Source organism: Bactrocera tryoni, chromosome 1, assembly GCF_016617805.1.
Source record: "Bactrocera tryoni isolate S06 chromosome 1, CSIRO_BtryS06_freeze2, whole genome shotgun sequence".
Classification (NCBI taxonomy): domain Eukaryota; kingdom Metazoa; phylum Arthropoda; class Insecta; order Diptera; family Tephritidae; genus Bactrocera; species Bactrocera tryoni.
In genome coordinates, this window is record NC_052499.1 from 24,692,488 (window position 1) to 24,709,449 (window position 16,962).

At 34.3% G+C, this 16,962-nt stretch overlaps 3 protein-coding genes across 4 annotated transcripts; 1 reads left to right on the plus strand and 2 right to left on the minus strand.

The window, feature by feature from the left end:
- Positions 1-724: 724 nt before the first annotated feature.
- Positions 725-6,551, minus strand: LOC120778004 (mitochondrial pyruvate carrier 2-like). Its single transcript, XM_040109671.1, has 3 exons — positions 2,651-6,551; positions 1,435-1,475; positions 725-1,208 (listed from the first exon to the last, which is right to left on the minus strand). The coding sequence occupies exons 1-3, from the start codon at positions 2,754-2,756 to the stop codon at positions 978-980; spliced, it is 378 nt and encodes a 125-aa protein (XP_039965605.1). The 5' UTR covers positions 2,757-6,551; the 3' UTR covers positions 725-977.
- Positions 6,552-8,262: 1,711 nt separating this feature from the next.
- LOC120777983 (importin subunit alpha-3) lies at positions 8,263-12,687 on the minus strand. Of its 2 annotated transcripts, none has more exons than XM_040109634.1 (6): positions 12,529-12,687; positions 11,980-12,174; positions 10,365-10,745; positions 9,406-10,236; positions 9,151-9,327; positions 8,263-9,084 (listed from the first exon to the last, which is right to left on the minus strand). In XM_040109634.1, exons 2-6 carry the CDS (start codon positions 12,043-12,045, stop codon positions 8,980-8,982), a joined length of 1,560 nt encoding a protein of 519 aa, XP_039965568.1. In that variant the 5' UTR covers positions 12,046-12,174; positions 12,529-12,687; the 3' UTR covers positions 8,263-8,979. The 2 variants fall into 2 exon arrangements, with proteins under 2 accessions (XP_039965568.1, XP_039965560.1); XM_040109626.1 differs by having other exon boundaries at positions 11,980-12,204.
- A 543-nt stretch (positions 12,688-13,230) lies between these two features.
- On the plus strand, positions 13,231-16,667 carry LOC120777975 (protein Son). Its single transcript, XM_040109615.1, has 2 exons — positions 13,231-15,674; positions 15,767-16,667. The coding sequence occupies exons 1-2, from the start codon at positions 13,281-13,283 to the stop codon at positions 16,409-16,411; spliced, it is 3,039 nt and encodes a 1,012-aa protein (XP_039965549.1). The 5' UTR covers positions 13,231-13,280; the 3' UTR covers positions 16,412-16,667.
- The last annotated feature ends 295 nt before the right edge of the window (positions 16,668-16,962 follow it).

Sequence of the window (16,962 nt, forward strand, 5' to 3'; positions counted from 1 at the left end):
AAACGCGAGTGCACTCTCAAGCACTCTGAAACGCCTTTTCAAGCTTGCGTGTAACATCGAAAATATTCTCCGGAACGATATACAATTTTCTGTGTGTATTCTTAAATATATGTATATTAAAAAAATAAAATAAAAAAATCGATTTTTAAACAGGTACAGTATAGCACAGTCAACAGGACTTTTGAATCCATCTATATGTGGACTGGTGCGTTAGAATCTGCTAACTATATCGATTGTCCAGTGAGAATTTCATGACATTTCATTAATTGGAAATGAAGTTATTGCATTTTAAGTGTCAGTATGTTTGGGTTATTGGTGCGAAAATGAGCTTTGAACAAAGAGCCAACATTAAATTTTGTTTTAAAATTGGTAAAACTTTTACCGAAACGTTTCAATTAATGAAACAAGTTTATGACCATGATTGCCTATCCCGTATCAGAGTGCGTGAGTGGTTTCAACGTTTTCAAAGTGGTCGTGAAGACATAAATGACGATCAACATGTGGGCCAATCAAAATCCGCGATCACCGGAAATTCCATCGAAACTGTGCGTGAATTCATCAAAAATCAGCCGAAATTATGTATCATTAAAATTCATGGAAATGAAATTAAACATCTACAAAAGATCGATTCATCGATTTAAACACTGATATTTAATTGAAATTTACCTTTTACTTTTGTTTATAAAATACAATTTAAAAAATAATTTACTTAAGGAATAGTCGCTATTACTGAAAAGTACATTCTAAGTTTAAGTTTTCTCGAAGCCGATTAAGTATAAAACATTGAGGACAGCACAACTTACTAAAATTACCTAATCCAAGTACGTAAAACAAGATTTATATAATGCGATGTTTTTTGTTCATCTTGTTTTGAACTTGGCTTCTATTTGACGACCAAAAATTTGGTGATACCAAACTGCTCATTTTCATTCCCACTAGACTTGAACAACAAATATTAATTTTTTATAAAATACTCTTCACTCCGGTTTATCTTTCAAGCCATACTGATAATTTAAGGCGCGTGCCACTTGATATAGCTGTGTAGTTGCGACAAACATATTTACCATGAATAAGGAATAGTTCTTAGGGATTATGACCAACGAGTACCGAGACCAAATTATACCAGTTGTGGCTATAACTGCACATTGATTCAATGATAAAGAATGTGCGGGACGATTCATATCTCCAATGCCAGCAATGACGAGTGCCTGGAATGTTTCACACATACATTTGTTATAAAATATACGTATAATAACATATGTGACCTGGTCTACGGAAAGGGGGGGGGGCCTAGGTGTCAAAAAATCAATTTTCACTGTTTAGTTGATTCGGATGGAAGATGAGATGCTTTTTCACGTGATAGAATCCAAAAAGTTTTCGCACGTTAGCTTCCTTTTCGTAGACCAGGTCACATATAATCAAATATTGAGTTACCCATTTGCATATCGGTGCCCAGAAGAATACTGTTTTCGGACCTAAAATGTTAGCAAACGAACGTTATTTTAGAACATACAAGCAGGTTTTATTCGAGTTATTATTGTTGTTGTACTGCTGAGAGGGGAGTGCAAATTAAATATAATCGGAGTCAAGCAAGGGTATGCCCAGGGAACGAGCGGTTTTGACGGGGTCGGATCATATGTAGAAGGGTGTTAGATTAGTTGGTTTTATAGCGCAAGAAAAGAGGTGGTTAGTGTTATGTGAAAACTCTTTGCATGCAAGACATACATAAGTTCAGTATGTCTGAGTGAATTCTTGTAGTATTCGTAACTCGAGTTCTTGTTTAGCAATGGGAGTTGGTGTTGATAGCTCCACCGTGAATGGCGTTTCGTGTTGATTTCATTCGAGATTTGGTCAGTTACGTAATGAATGACGTACTGTAGAAATGTCCTTGGAGGCGGTTCTGGGCTATGCGTCTGGATTTACCAGACGAGAGACTAAGGCTACTGACAATGAAAAAGCGAAAAGCGGCGCAGTGATAGTCATTTACTGACAAACATATTTCAATATCATACAATTGGTGGTTGGGGGAGCTTCGAGATTTGAAAGTTAAGTGTAAAGTAGATTGGAGAAGACTATACTCTACAGATACCCCTTTTTGATTTTCAGTATTCTTCACAATGAATGACAAATTCCTCACTCGATATTGCCAGCGCTAGTGCGTCCGATAAATAGCATAGTCTATGCTAACTCTTTTAACACACTATCTGGCCTCAATTATCTCGATTGAGATACCACATGTCTTTATTTTTGTGGGCAATCGCAGCGCTAAACTAACTTTATTGGTTTCAAACATTTGTGTGAACGTAATGGTTGCCGAAGGTCAGTTCCGTAGAATTGAGGAACTGCGGATGCTCCAACTTCTGGGCCGACACCCCAGGCTTAGCAAATGAGCGCCACCTTAAACCCGGTGGACCCTCGGAATCGGATTGGATCTTGTGCCCAATCCACGGGTATGAGTAAGATCTGAACAACGATCATTGTTTAATTCGTGATATCTTGATAATCGTGTTATAATTTAATGCGAACATCATACTTCCACCCTTCGATTGACAAAACGAAGAGTTGAAAATGTTATCAAGAAGTCAAATTCCCCAAATATGTACAATTGTACAATTGTAAACAATTTTTTGCTTTAGTCGGGTATGCTCACCTGCTGGATGTTCCCACAGCGGACGCATAGACGTCGGTACAAATTTATCTGCGGTGCCTATCATACCATTGTAGATACGCGAGAGTGGTCCTACTTTTCCGCTCATAGTCGAAACGTTTGATGGTCAATGCAATTTTTATTTTTTTATATTTAATTTTATTAACAATTGTTTTGTTTGATTTTGGCTGGCGAAAATTGCTTACATAATTGAATTTTTCGAAATATTTGAAATTAAATGTGATTGAAAGCTTTGGAAATCGGAAATGAATCGAATCGAATGAGTGTGCAGTGTTTCAGTATAAACTTCGTGCGCCTAAAAGTATGTAAGACATGTGAGTTTTATTTTAAAAAGTGGATACACAAATATAAGTTTTCAAATGGTCGTCATTTGGAAATGGAAGTTTCTTCCAGTCCACTGGAATCTACACTTTCAAAAAATCGTTTCGAAAAGTTAGTAGTAGTGAAGAGAGGAGCTAACGCAGCATTTTTTGTAAAATAAATGAAGTGAAATCATCCAGCGGACGTTGAAGCATTTGAAAAACTTAGTTTGCGTTAAAAAACGCAATAAAATTGAAACTTCAAGCTTATAAATGATCAAATTTGCAGTAAAAACTATATTAAAAGACTTATCCTTTTTGTAAGCGAGTGGCAAGCGAATGCATTTTTTTAAATTTCTTGTCCTCTGTTCTCGCTGGTTTAAACGAAAACCATTTGAAATTAATTTTATGATATTACAAGTTTCATTTCAAGAGTTGATAATGTTCTGGATCGTAGTTTCCCCTTTATTCGCTATCTCCTTCAGTCAGTTTGTACAGTCTGGAACTATTTAACGAAGTTATTGAAATTTATGGAATTTCTAGGAAGTGCGGTGTAATTAAAGAGGTTATTGTAAACAAATTAAAGTTGATGTTTCGAAAAACGGCACTATTCACACATCAAACTACGAACGAGTGAACTGTTGAGTGAAGTGAAGTTGAAGTGGATTTTCCCACAGGTAAGAAAGGTTTCGAAATCCTTTATGACCTGCTGAAACGCTACTTCTATTCAGGTAACTGTTACACCATTAACACATGCTTATGAAAAAGGTTGAAGGATCTGGAACGTACAGTGTTTGTCAAAATAAACACTAGATCACATTTAGATATAAAAGTATAAAAAATGTTATTTATGATTGTGTTTCTCTTTCATTTCGTTGGTAAGCTTAAGGAAGACTAGGCCCGTGTGGAATTTAATAGTAAATACTTTCGCTTACGGAAAGAGTACAAATACTTGTATATCGAGACATCTGCAAAAACTTATTATATATAAAACAATTATGTAAGCATAAGATCGAGTACAGTAGAAGGTTAGAAACTAAACGCATACAATATTTCGCATGCCTTCAAAATGTTCGTTGACATTCTGGTGCACTAATTTTCACTATGGATCACGAGTACAGGTAGCTTCAATCTTATATTTTGTTTATGCGAAATATATTCTTCTAAGTCATCTTAATTATTACATAGTGGTATATATGTACATATGTACATAGAAAGTATAGACTGATACCACTCAATTTTGTTACAAAACTACATTATACTAAGCAAAATATTCTCTTTTTATTCTTTTGAAATATCTACCTCTAACGGATATGTACGGTATAAAACCAGAGAGAGGTGTTTATGAGAGATTTAACTTACTTTTTGCAAGAAACTACAGTATATTTAAAAATGTGGGTTAACGGAAGGAGCCAAACCGTATTATATTCAAGAAAACGCGGAAGCAAGAGGATATTTTAGTTTAAATTCGATGGTATAATAATAATATTGTTGTTGCCTGAGCTATAAAGACATCTAAATCTTTATCCAGTCAACTCGGCACCTTTCCCCAAATATCATTTTGGAAAATCTTCGGACTCTACAAGTTTTATACAATGACATGAAATGAGAATACGTAGCAGACTGAATTGGATTGATTTTAACGCTTACTTCTACTATCAAAAACTATCGAAGCCAGACAAGTCGTTTCTCCAATATGACGTCCAAATTAGCTCTCAACACAGATGTGTCCATTCAAAACGACGGGATATTCTGAAACAATTCAAGAACCGGCTGACAGGTAAATCATTCTAGAAATTGACCGTGACTGATATTAAAAACTTATTCGATACAAATATTTGACGAAAACCCTTCTGAAAATTTTAATTCTTAAGATCCCCTACAAATATGAAAATAGTTGCTGGATAACAATCGTTTAATAAACAGCAAAAACTCAAACTATACTTCTTCACACTCAATCCACCCACAGCCACACACGTAAACATATGTACATATAAAACAGTAAAATTGAAAAGAAAATGCATTTTGTTATAATTATACTTCACTTTCTGTTTTCTTTTTAATAAAATTTAATTTAAATAATTACTTTATTTCGTAATTGTCGAATGCAGGTGTTATATTTTTTAAATATACGCTTGCTCCACTAATATTAATATTAATCTTCTTATGCTTTCATATTAATTAATTTGATTTCTTATTATTTTCTGCACTGTACGAGATTAAAAAAAAAATATATATATGTATGTATATACCTATTTGTTTCGGTATCTTTTTATGTGAATTAAATTCTATACCGAAAATTCTGACGATTTTACGTAGCTTACTGCCTAATTCTTATCTTTGCTTTGCTTTGATTTGTTTTTTTTTTCATTTTTTATTTATATACTTCTTATTAACTTTTCCTTCTCGTACGCTTATGCATACAAACATTTGTGTATGCATTTACATAAGCATGTATGCATGTATGCAAATGTGGGTGTAGGCGTTGTCGGTGCCAGTTCTTCTTGCTGCCCTTGCTGTTATTGTTGGTGGTCATTGGATGTATCTGTGTTTGTGTATGTATTGCTGTAATGTAATGTTGGATACCCGCAATAAAAATATTGGCAAAAAGTTAATAATTTAATAAATAATGTTGGCGGGAATTGATTTTGATTTAAGGGATCCACAGACTGCATGTACATAAGTATGTCAGTAGTTTTACATACATTTAATATGTACTATGTATATAGTAAAAATTGTAATTATATTTCATTCAATCTGAAGTTGTTTTATCTTTTAATATTTTTGACGTCAAATTGTTTTAAATAAAAGCCGTTTTTTTTTAATTTAAGTTTGAATTCAATAGAAAAAGAACATTTACGAATAAACGATTTCGAGCAAGCTAAAATTATATTTATTAAGGCGAAGTAAAAAATAATTTAATTAAAATCGTAAGACGTAACAAAAAAAAATAGTCAGCAATATACATACATATATGTATATATGTGTGTGTACGTTGAGTGGGTGGAGAAGAGGTCGCTAGTATGGAATATGGCCACAGCCGTTTGGAAAATGTTGTTAGGGGTCAAATTATACATACATACACATTTGCATGTAATAAGTATATTAAATATAAGGAAATAATTAAACAAAGTGGCTACAAATAATACTTACAATTTGTTACAAACGTATGAAAATTCTCTTTTTTCAATTTAAACAACAAAAAAAACAAGATCTGAGGATCTGAAAATAATGGCAGCAGAACGAATGTATGTATGGTTCTTTATGCTCATAATAATAAAAGGGGAGAAACCATTTATTTGTTAAATGGCCACTCATACTCGTTTTATATATTATAAAACCGTAACATTTTCAACAAAATTTTGTAAAATCAAAAAAAAAAAAAAAACAATTACTTGCAAATAAGCCAGCAAGATGGGTCAGTTAATCGTAGAAACATACTGCAACTGGTTTATTTTTACACTGACAAATGTAAATGTAATGGCATTGAGTTCCTATTAGTATGAACAATACACATACATATGTGACCTGGTCTACGAAAAGGGGGCTAACGTGCGAAAACTAGTTTTCTGGGAAAAGCTGTTAAAAATAATCGTCAGTTTCTCGTTATCTCATTAATTGTTCTCCTTTTTTTGACACCTAAGCCCCCTTTTCGTAGACCAGGTCACGTATATGTATACATCCTTAAAAATGTTCGTGCGGCAATCGAAAAAAGATTCCTTAATTAGTTAAAATGGACCATGAAAACTCGAAGAATGTCATGAGTGTTGAGTAAAGTTGCAGGATCATGGCCGCAAACGTGAGGAGTTGATGTGCAAACGATGTCAGACGGAAACTCAATAGATCGTTTAACAAAAGAAGTGCAATATTTGCATAGGGGTAAAGTAGATGTTATAAAAATAATAACAACATTATTATAATAAGAAAATTAATGTTATAATAAAACTGTAATGATATTTATGTACATATATATTAACAACAAGAAAAATTTCAAAACATTCAAATGGATTAAAAAATACGAGTAAACCATATTAAATTTCAAAACTTTTCACCAAAAAATTATTAATATTCGAAATCAGGGCATGTACATTCCTTACCCCGGATATGCTTAAGTTTTCGAAATTCTTTATGTGAGCAACGAAAAGTAGATATGATTATAAAATAAAAAAAATATATAAAAAAATATAAATAAAAAAATAAAAAAATATAGATAAAAAAAAATATAAATAAAAAAAAAAAGAATAAAATAAAATAAAAAGAATAAAATAAAATAAAAAGAAATAAAATAAAATAAAATAAAATAAAATAAAAATAAATAAATAAAAAAAAATAAATAAAAAAAAATAAATAAAAAAATAAAAAAATAAATAAAAAAAAAATTAAAAAAATAAAAAAAAAAAATAAAAAAATAAAAAAAAATAAATAAAAAATAAAAAAATAAAATAAATAATATATAAAAAAGGCATTTGCAGCCACGTTTGGACGCACTAACTGACTTGTATTTGTATTGTTTTTTTTACAAAAAACAAGGGCGGAAATATTATGACATGAAAACCGTTCTATAAATCGTCTCAATGTCTGCGCCTTTTTTCCTTTTGGAAAAATTGTAATGAAATTTTTTTTTAACTCTGAAAAAATTTTATAATTTTTGATTTGGCCGGTTTTAGGTTCCGTTCTAACTTCTACTTGCAAAACGAGTATGCTAGCACCGGATCTGAAAAAGTCATTTCAAAAATTTGAAAGGCTGCTATATATTTATTTTATTTATACGGTCAAATTTCAAAAAGCGTTTCGTCATAAAAAAGGAGCACTGTGCCAATAAAAACCTTTTCAAACACGATACAACAAAATCGCGTACTTAGTTATAATGCGAGTCGTTTAAAATGAAAATAAATCATGTTACGCGTTAAGAGTTAAATAAATTTTAATAAGCAATTTTCATAAAGTAATTAAAATACACAAAAAAAACTAAAACTATAAAAATAAATCGAGAAACCTATTTAAATATTTTATAATTTCACTTGCTTTACAAGTGAATCCTATGCTTACAACAGAGCACATCAACTCCATCACTTTCACACATTCTGCATAAGGACCCTTCAATGTCTGTTTACAATCTACATTTATCATTTTTGCGTTCTCGAATTTTATAATTATGACAATGCAATTGCTATTTCTCTATTTGATTGGAATACTTTTGAATGCCGATGTTGTTGATGTGACAGTAGACGTTTTGTTTGTTGTTATGTTTCATATCGTTTTTCTCTATAATCCTTAAACTCAAAAAATTCCATGTATATATATGCATATATATGTATGTATATAATTTTGTTTCATATAATATTAATTATAATTATAATCAACTTGGACTTGCGAACTATTTAATGATTGCTGTTGTTGTTGCTTCTGCTAATATTTCATTTCGTACGTGTTTTTGTTGTTTGTCGCACATTTTCACTAATCTTTGCCGCTAAATGTTGTAAACGTTACGTTGTCACGTTGCTGCTCCCCTGCATTTCACTTCAATTTCTATGAAAATGCTCGTTTTGTGAATGTGATGTTAGCTAACAACAACATATAAAATACAATTCTATTGATATTTTGCCGATGTCAGTTCTTGTGTTTCATATTCCTTAATATTTCATTTGCTGCTGGTACTGTTGATTTTCTTCTCTACTAATAATCCTGTTTTGTTGTTGTCTGTGTATTTTAATTATTTTTTATAATTTTTTAATTTTTTTTTGTTTCATTTCCTTCGTTTTTTCATCTTGTATTTTTGTTTTGCAAATTTAACTTTGCTGTCAGTCAGTCAGTTCAACACTTGGCCTTCGCTACCAGTGTTGTCGTTTTCAATATTTGATACGTCAATAGGCTGGCGAATAATGGCTTAACAGTATGTCGTGTTGTTGTTTTATTTGTAATTGGTGGTGGTAGTTGTTTAGGTGCTAGTCGCGGTCGTGTTGGTGGTGGTAGCTTTACTGATAAACTAATGTTATATCCACAGCAGCCGTGCTAATTTGAAAAGTTGAAAGAATTCATTGGTAATTTGCTATCGGCGTTTGGATCAAATTGGAATTGTGTGCCATCGTTGGTGGGTGCGAGGCTGCTCTGTACCGTCTGTTAATTAACAAAGAAAAACACATTTATTATATTTGTCGCGCTTAATAAGCAAAGAGATCTTACCTCGTCGGAGAAGTATTGTTCAATAATTTCGTATGCCAATTTGTAAATCTCGACATTTTCATGATTTTGTAGTTTTTCGATTTTCTCCAAACCATCACATTCTTCAATTAAATTGGCAACTTCTTGTACGTGATTTTCGGCCATTTTGAGCATATTATTTAGACCATCAAGCACAACCTATAAAAACGAAATAGCATTTTTTAATATACATATCTTATTGCTTAGTTCAAATGTGAAAATAGAAAGTGAGCTTACGTTAAGAACTTGTGTGTCCATGCAGGTGAGCAAATCGCAGAAGGGTGGTATGACACCTTCCTTTATTAATGTGAACACCTGATCGCGATTACCGCTAATAGTTAGATTACTAATTGCCCAGGCAGCCTCCTTTTGTGTCTGGAATTCACCTTTACTCAAATTTTCAATAATTTTCGGCAATAGACCGACATTGATGACCGCTTGCACTTGTGATTGATTACCGGCCGTAATATTGGAAAGGAACCATACAGCCTCCTTGCGGATTTTCTCTTTTTGATGGGACAACAAAGCTGGGAAGTACGACAACGCGTCGTAGTTGAGCACCACTTGTGTTTGTTCATCCGATCCGGTTACAATGTTGCCGACAGCACGAAGGGCCGCCGTTTGCACCTTAACTTCCGCATGTCCCAACAATGGTATCAACTTGGGTACGACACCGCTTTCAATCACCATTTGGATTTGTTCATTGCCACCGTCGGTCAAATAGCTGATAGCCCAAACGGTATCTACCAATATGTTGGTATCCGTGTGATGGATCAGCACATTGAGTGCGGGCAGGATGTCGTTTATGGTGGCGGCTGGTGGTGGTGGATCCTTATTACGGCATAAATTCACAATCACCCATGTGACGTTACGCAAAAATGAAATTGGTATGTCTGGCTTAATAAACGACAGCAAGGGCTGAACAACGCCATGCTTAATGACAAAGTCACGCAATTCCGGTCCATCACCAATGATATTACCCAAAGCCCAAACGGCCTGTTCGCAAACATTGGGTGCGGGCGAAGAGAGCAACTCCAGGAAGAGCGGTACTGCACCAGCAGCGACAACCTTGAAGAATTGATATATACATTATTGAAAGATATTGTTGGTGATACTCAGTGCATTTTTGAATAATGTAAATTAATAATATTTTCAGTGTGCAAAGCAAATTCTTCAAATTATTAAATACACCTTACCTGATTAGTTTGATCTGATGTACCAGAAGCAATATTGGTCAATGCCCAGGCGGCTTCGAACTGTAACATTGTGTGATCGTGTTGTTTTAGACAATCTACCAAAATCGGCAGAATGTCACTCTTGATGAGGTCGTTGATTGGCGGATTCTTATCCGAGGAGAGAAGTTTACGTGCAGCCTGTACTGCGGCCAACTGTTGCTCAGGTTTTGAAGAATCAGCAGCAGCCTCAGCCAATTTCTTCAGATTGATTGTATTTGGCAGCTGATCATCCTCATCTGTATTCGAATCCATATTGGGGACATTGCGACGTTTCAGGATCGTCTCTTCGCGTTTGTTTTTGCGTAGCTCCACTGTTACTTCATTTCGGCGACGTCGCATTTCCTATTAATATATCAAAAGATACATAGTAAGTAACTTCAGAATTAGCTATTTTCTAGGTAGAAAAATAAAAATTGGTAGTGCAGTTAAAACGTTTCTGTCAAAATATTACAATCATACCTGATCTTTTTTATCATTAAGTAAAAAAGAAAACAATATCTCTTCTCCCTACAATAAATTCACTTGTACAACAAACTATTTGAATCTTAATTGACATTAGACCAAGTAAATATAGTTTAATGTTATTATGAAGAAAATCAAAGCTTTAATAAAAATTTGTTCTCTATATCTTTGATTGAGTTGCGATATTTTCTGAAGAGAATATTACTTTAAAAGGATGAATCAATCATAGAAGCTAGGCGTATGTAAATAGTGCGAATGTTTAGTTCAAGAAACAATAAAATCACAAAAGTGATCCACAAAATGAATCTAGCAACAAATGCGTCATAATTAAGGAAACAATAATAAATAGAAAATAGCAGAACAAATATATGGGAGAAGACCCAATACCTATATGTATTTTATACACGTGATATACACAAGTGAGCGAATAACAGCACAGTCGGATGAATATTTGTACATATATTGGGAGAAAAATACTAAAGAGCGCAGCGTGTACTTTATACACCTTCACACTTGTATGAAGTAATGACAGATCGCAAGTTGACTATACATATAAACAATGTGTTAAATTAAAGTTAATTTTTTAATATATTTGTATCAAATATCTAGACATGCAATTCGACACACGTTATTCAAATGACAAAATTTAGAAAACAAAGGGTGTTACATTTCTTTCATGCGGACACAAGTAGTATCCCCACCAATACTAGCTGACGTGCGGTTCACAAGAAGAGAACTGTAGAGATTGTGAAAATCAATAATTGCACTGCGCCAGAGCACGGCACGACGAAATTTAAGCAAATGGAAATGGCGAGTGGCGGGCGAATGGCCAACAACACGACACACGGCGCACTCAGCAAAGGTGATGATGGTAACGGAGGCAGTGGGTGCAAGGCGACATGTAGCGTACTTTAAGCCCCGTTGCAGTGATACACTATACATGTGCCTGCCCCGCATTTCTGTCACTGCCCATGTGCTAATCACAATACTCAAAAAATAATTGCGTCTCATAACTTCACACTTAATGAATATTTTAAAAATGCTTGCACATGTCTCTCAAGTAACTTTAAATTTTTTTTAATTATTTGTAGATACGATGGAATTAGTTACTTACATCTTGATCCTTGCCCTTATTTTTGAAATTCTGCAGGCGGTTCACATTCGGTTCCAGCGATGTCATTTTTTATATTATTATTTTTTCCTCTGTTAAATAGCTTCTCACTTTCCTTTCTTTCTTAGATTACAACGATATCTATCGCTGTTGTACGTCTTAGTTATTCAGCTTTTCTTTACTTTGTCTTATATCTCTCTGTACAAATTTAGTAATGAAGTAATTTTTCTGAAATAAATTTTCAGTACCACATTAAGCAAAAGAAAATGTAGACAGCAATCGTCAGACGTTCAGCGAGTAGCGATAAACGAATTGCAGACATACGACGAGTTTTTGGCAAAAATCACAAAGGTTTACACACAAATATGCAGAAACACCAGCACGTTGAGATGAATTCGTGTGATTCGGAAACACGAGTTGGAGCCGACGTGATGATGACGAACCAACGATTTCAATGACGAAGGGCGAAGACAAAGGAAAACCACCGAGAAATAAGCAAGATACGAAAATTAGCACAAAAATGTGGAACTTTCTTACACTATAACCTCTTACTTTTTCAGTGATTTGCAATCGAAATACTTTGCTCGTTTATTTTCAGATCACTTTTATGTGATTTTTCAAATTTTTACTTTTTTCTAAAATAGTTAAAATATATAAAATGTCACGACCGTCCTCGAAGAGGTTTAAAAAATCTTTTCATAACTCGATGTAAAGGAACGAAAAATTAAAACACCAACGAGTGATCAACTAGCAACGAATAGCATATCCGGTGTGTTGCCTCTTTTATTACCTTCTTTGTACTGTGATGCCATATTTACAAAATTATTCAACACACCCTTCACTAAACTTATTTCAATTTCCTTTTATTCCGAAATTTGTATATCTCAGATATTATTAGTGTACAAGAAACAGTAACATATAACAGTAAGGTAAGTGAGGTTAAAAGAAATAGAGAAATGTCATGTACACATTTCGGTAGTGATGTGGAATAGTTTGTTTTTTAAGATGTCAATCAATTTTTTAGGATAAAGTGTGCCGTATGAAATCATTATTATAATAGTTATTCAAACAAATGCAGTAGGTGTTGCAAAAATTTAGAAGAGTTTCAAATGAGTACCCTTATGTAATATAGACTACTGGCAACTCTGTAACATTCTTGACATTTCGTTATAGTAAAGGTGTTTTAGAGTTTATGTTCTGCGAAAAAATTGGAATTACCAATATAATTAATTTTACAATTAAAATGTGTAAGAATTCAAATGTAAAAATAAGTGTATAAGTAGTATATTATTTAGTGCATAAATATGTCTGAAGAACAGATTGTGCCAGATAAGCCTACAGACATCCAATTGACTGTGCCCCAAATTAAAGTTAAGCAAGAAAAATTCGATCCGGAGGTGGAAGCGAAAATTAATGCACTCTCCATAGCTAATGTTGTAATAAAGCGTGAATTTGAAAAAGAAAACAATAGTTTGAAATCAAATAATGAAGAAGATAAATTCAACAAAACTGATGCTGATGATAATGGAGATGGTGATGAGAGTGGTGATGATGGTGACAGTAGCGTAGACGATAGTGATTCTGGTAATAACAACATAATTGATAGACACGATGCTAATAGAAAAGAAACTAGTGTAGATGAAGATAAAAAATCCATTACACCGGTAAAATCATCCAATGAAATACTCGCTGAGCTCTTCCAAGTGTTTAATGCAGCGCCTCCTGAGGAATTGTTGGATGATAAAAGTCTACTTAAGAAGAGTCATAAGCATAAAAAACACAAAAAAGAAAAGAAGAAAAAAATTAAGAGTGAAAAAGATGTTTTGACAGGAAAAGGGAGTTGTAGTGACAGTGCTGAGTCCAACCTTCCAGATCATGATAAAGAAAAAAAATATAAACACAAACATAAGAAGAAAAAGAAACATAAACACAAAGATTCAAAGGATGAGGTACGGGAAAAATTTAATGATAAAGGTAAGAAGGATAAAGGAAAGTCTAAAGAAAGTCAAAAAAGCAAAGAGAAGTTTATTGATGCAGCAAAGGATATTTCAAAGCCATCTTCACCGAAGCACTCTAGAACTGAGCCAAAACATGTACATCAACAGGATAGTCGATCACATAAAAGACAATCCGATACACTTGGTACTGGTGCAACAAATGCCAAAAAAGCTCGTACAGAAAATGACCGCAGTCATTCGAGAGATAAAGGTGATGAAATTGAAAAATACAGGGAGAGAGATCGAGATAAAGACAAAAGTAGGGTACAAATACTTGAGAAAGATAGAGAAAAGAATAAAATAAAAGACCGGAAACATAACAGTTTTTATAATGGTTTTGCGGAGTATGAGTCCAACTCTAAAACAGTTTATATCAAGAAAGAACCAAACGAATCAACTATCAAGCAAGACACACATGACGGCCACATTTCGGAAATATCTCTCTCTGACGAAGAGGAGGATTATCTTAAAGATCGTCATGTCAGCGAAGACCCGAAGAATCGTCGATTTGGACATGATTACGCCAATGAACGACCCTCAAATAATTTCTACGCGGGAATAAAACGAAGTCGGAGCCGAGATCGAGATAGAAATCGAAATCGTGATCGTGAACGAGAGCGCGATAGAAACTACCGTGGAGACGGACGAAGCCATAGCAAGCGGCGAAGCCGCAGCCGTGGTCGTTCGCGCTCCCGTTCACGTGATTTAGGTATCGACAAGAAGAGACTACTCGAAATAGCACGTAAAAACGCCATCAGCATGTTCAAACGCGGAAACTTGCCCGGCTGTGACAGTATGTCACAGGAAGTCAAGGACAAAGTGTTGTTAAAAATGCGATACGGTGGAAAGACTGTGCAGGATCTTACAGATTTTTGTAAGAAAATTTCGAACGGTGAAAATCTGTCAGATCTCAGCTCCGACGAAGATTCCGACGTTGATAAGAGTGGTAACACGAAAGCATTTCACCATCCCTTCCAGCTAAAAGAACGCGAACCGATAGTAATGCACATACGCAATGCTACTACTTTGCCATTGCGGCCCACTTCAAACGACGCTGTAAAAGCCATAACGATGCAATTCCCAGTTTCATCTGGCCAACAGCATCGCATGACTGAAACATGGGTTCCCGTGGTACAGAAAGATAATTTACCACCTTTGCCGACTTTGCCTGCAGTTACACAATCAACCACCATATTTAAAACAGGCGTCGTTAAGAACGTATTTGAAAAAGCCATCCCTGAAGAACAACAGGAACCCGCCTTCAAATCAGTGCAACAACCATCTGTAAATAGTAATGGAGAAAGTAATTGTGCGGTGCCAAATACAGTTGATAATTGTGCGACTCTAGCAACAATCCCAAATATGCCAACAAAAATACAAATACCAACGCAGGTGCCTCTTGCTAAACCCATCGCAGATGCATCAATCGGTGTAAAACCATTCTATTCAGTGGCGCCTCCATCTGCGACTACTGGGGTTTCTGCACCTATCTCCAGCTGTCCTCCAATACAGCCAACTGCGTTGCCGCCGGTTTCTTTACAACCTCCACCTATTCAACAGAAATTTGTTCCAGATGTGCCAGTTCCATCTAGTTCAGATATACCTGTCGGTGCTGCAAAAGTGTTTCCCGAACTCTCGGGACCACAACTAGACGTGTCCAGTATTATATCTAAACGCTTACAAGCAATGAGAAGATTACAGGTAAAATTCGCATATATGAATAAGTGATGTGTTTTGAAAAATTTGCTTATATTTGTGCTAAATAATATAAATTAAAATATCTACTTTGCCAGGAAAATCCTATGGACCCTGAAGCTATTAAAATGATGTACAACTCACAAAAGGACATGTCTTCATGGGCGTCATCGAAACATTTACCAGGCCAATTCACTGGTAGTACCGGCGCCAATATACTTTCAATGCGCGAATTGAATTCGGGGCCACAAGCGTGGGCGCGACGGGATCAGTTAATAACATCGCGTCCAGTGAGTGGAGGTATGGGCATGCAGTTACTACAAAAAATGGGTTGGAAACCTGGTGAGGGACTGGGGCGTGACAAATCTGGGTCTTTGCAACCATTACTTCTTGACGTGAAGTTAGACAAACATGGACTAGTCGCACGCGACGACAATAACGGCTACAAACAAAAACCGTGTAAAAAACAACGAGCGCAAAATAATATACAACAACCGCAACAAGAGTTATTAGAAAAACACCCAGTTTGTCTGCTAAACGAGTTGACATCAAAACGCAAGTGGACGCCACCATTGTATACGCTTGTTAACGAGGCCGGACCTTCGCATAGCAGAATGTTTTTATTCTCAGTATCAATAAATGGGCACACATATACACCGACTCAGGGTTCAAATACGAAAAAGGAAGCAAAATTGATTTCAGCACGCCATTGTCTACAACAAATGGGTATCTTACCAATGTAGTTTATCAACTTGCTCTAAGCATTGAATCTTTGAAAATGTAATTTCTATTACAGACTTTACTTAATATCAATTCCATTACTATAAATGTAAAATTCTGTAAAAAGTGAACACAAATAACTTTAAACTAGAAATTAATAAATTGAAAATAAATAAATTTATTTATATTATAAATTCTTTAAATACCTTAAAGCCTTCCCCCAATACAGGGTAGCGAATTATGTTTAAAGTAAATGATTTAACTTTCTTTTTATTTTGTAATCCAGAAAATTTTCATCCCATGCATTTAATTAAGAACTAAAGAAGAAATTATTTTAGAATAAACATTTTTTCGCGTTCGGTAAAAAAAAAAAATATTTTTTTTTGTAGTTTCTAATCCCAAACGTCATGGATTATTTCTGTTAATTTGAAATTTGATTTTAAATTTAATTGAATTTTTTATGTAATAAATTTTGGTTTAAAAATTAAGTTTATATGCTCGAATAAAATTTGCAACCCCGCCTAAACATAAGACTAGTTTTCAAGAAGAAGACGAAGCCGAGTTGACATTTCTT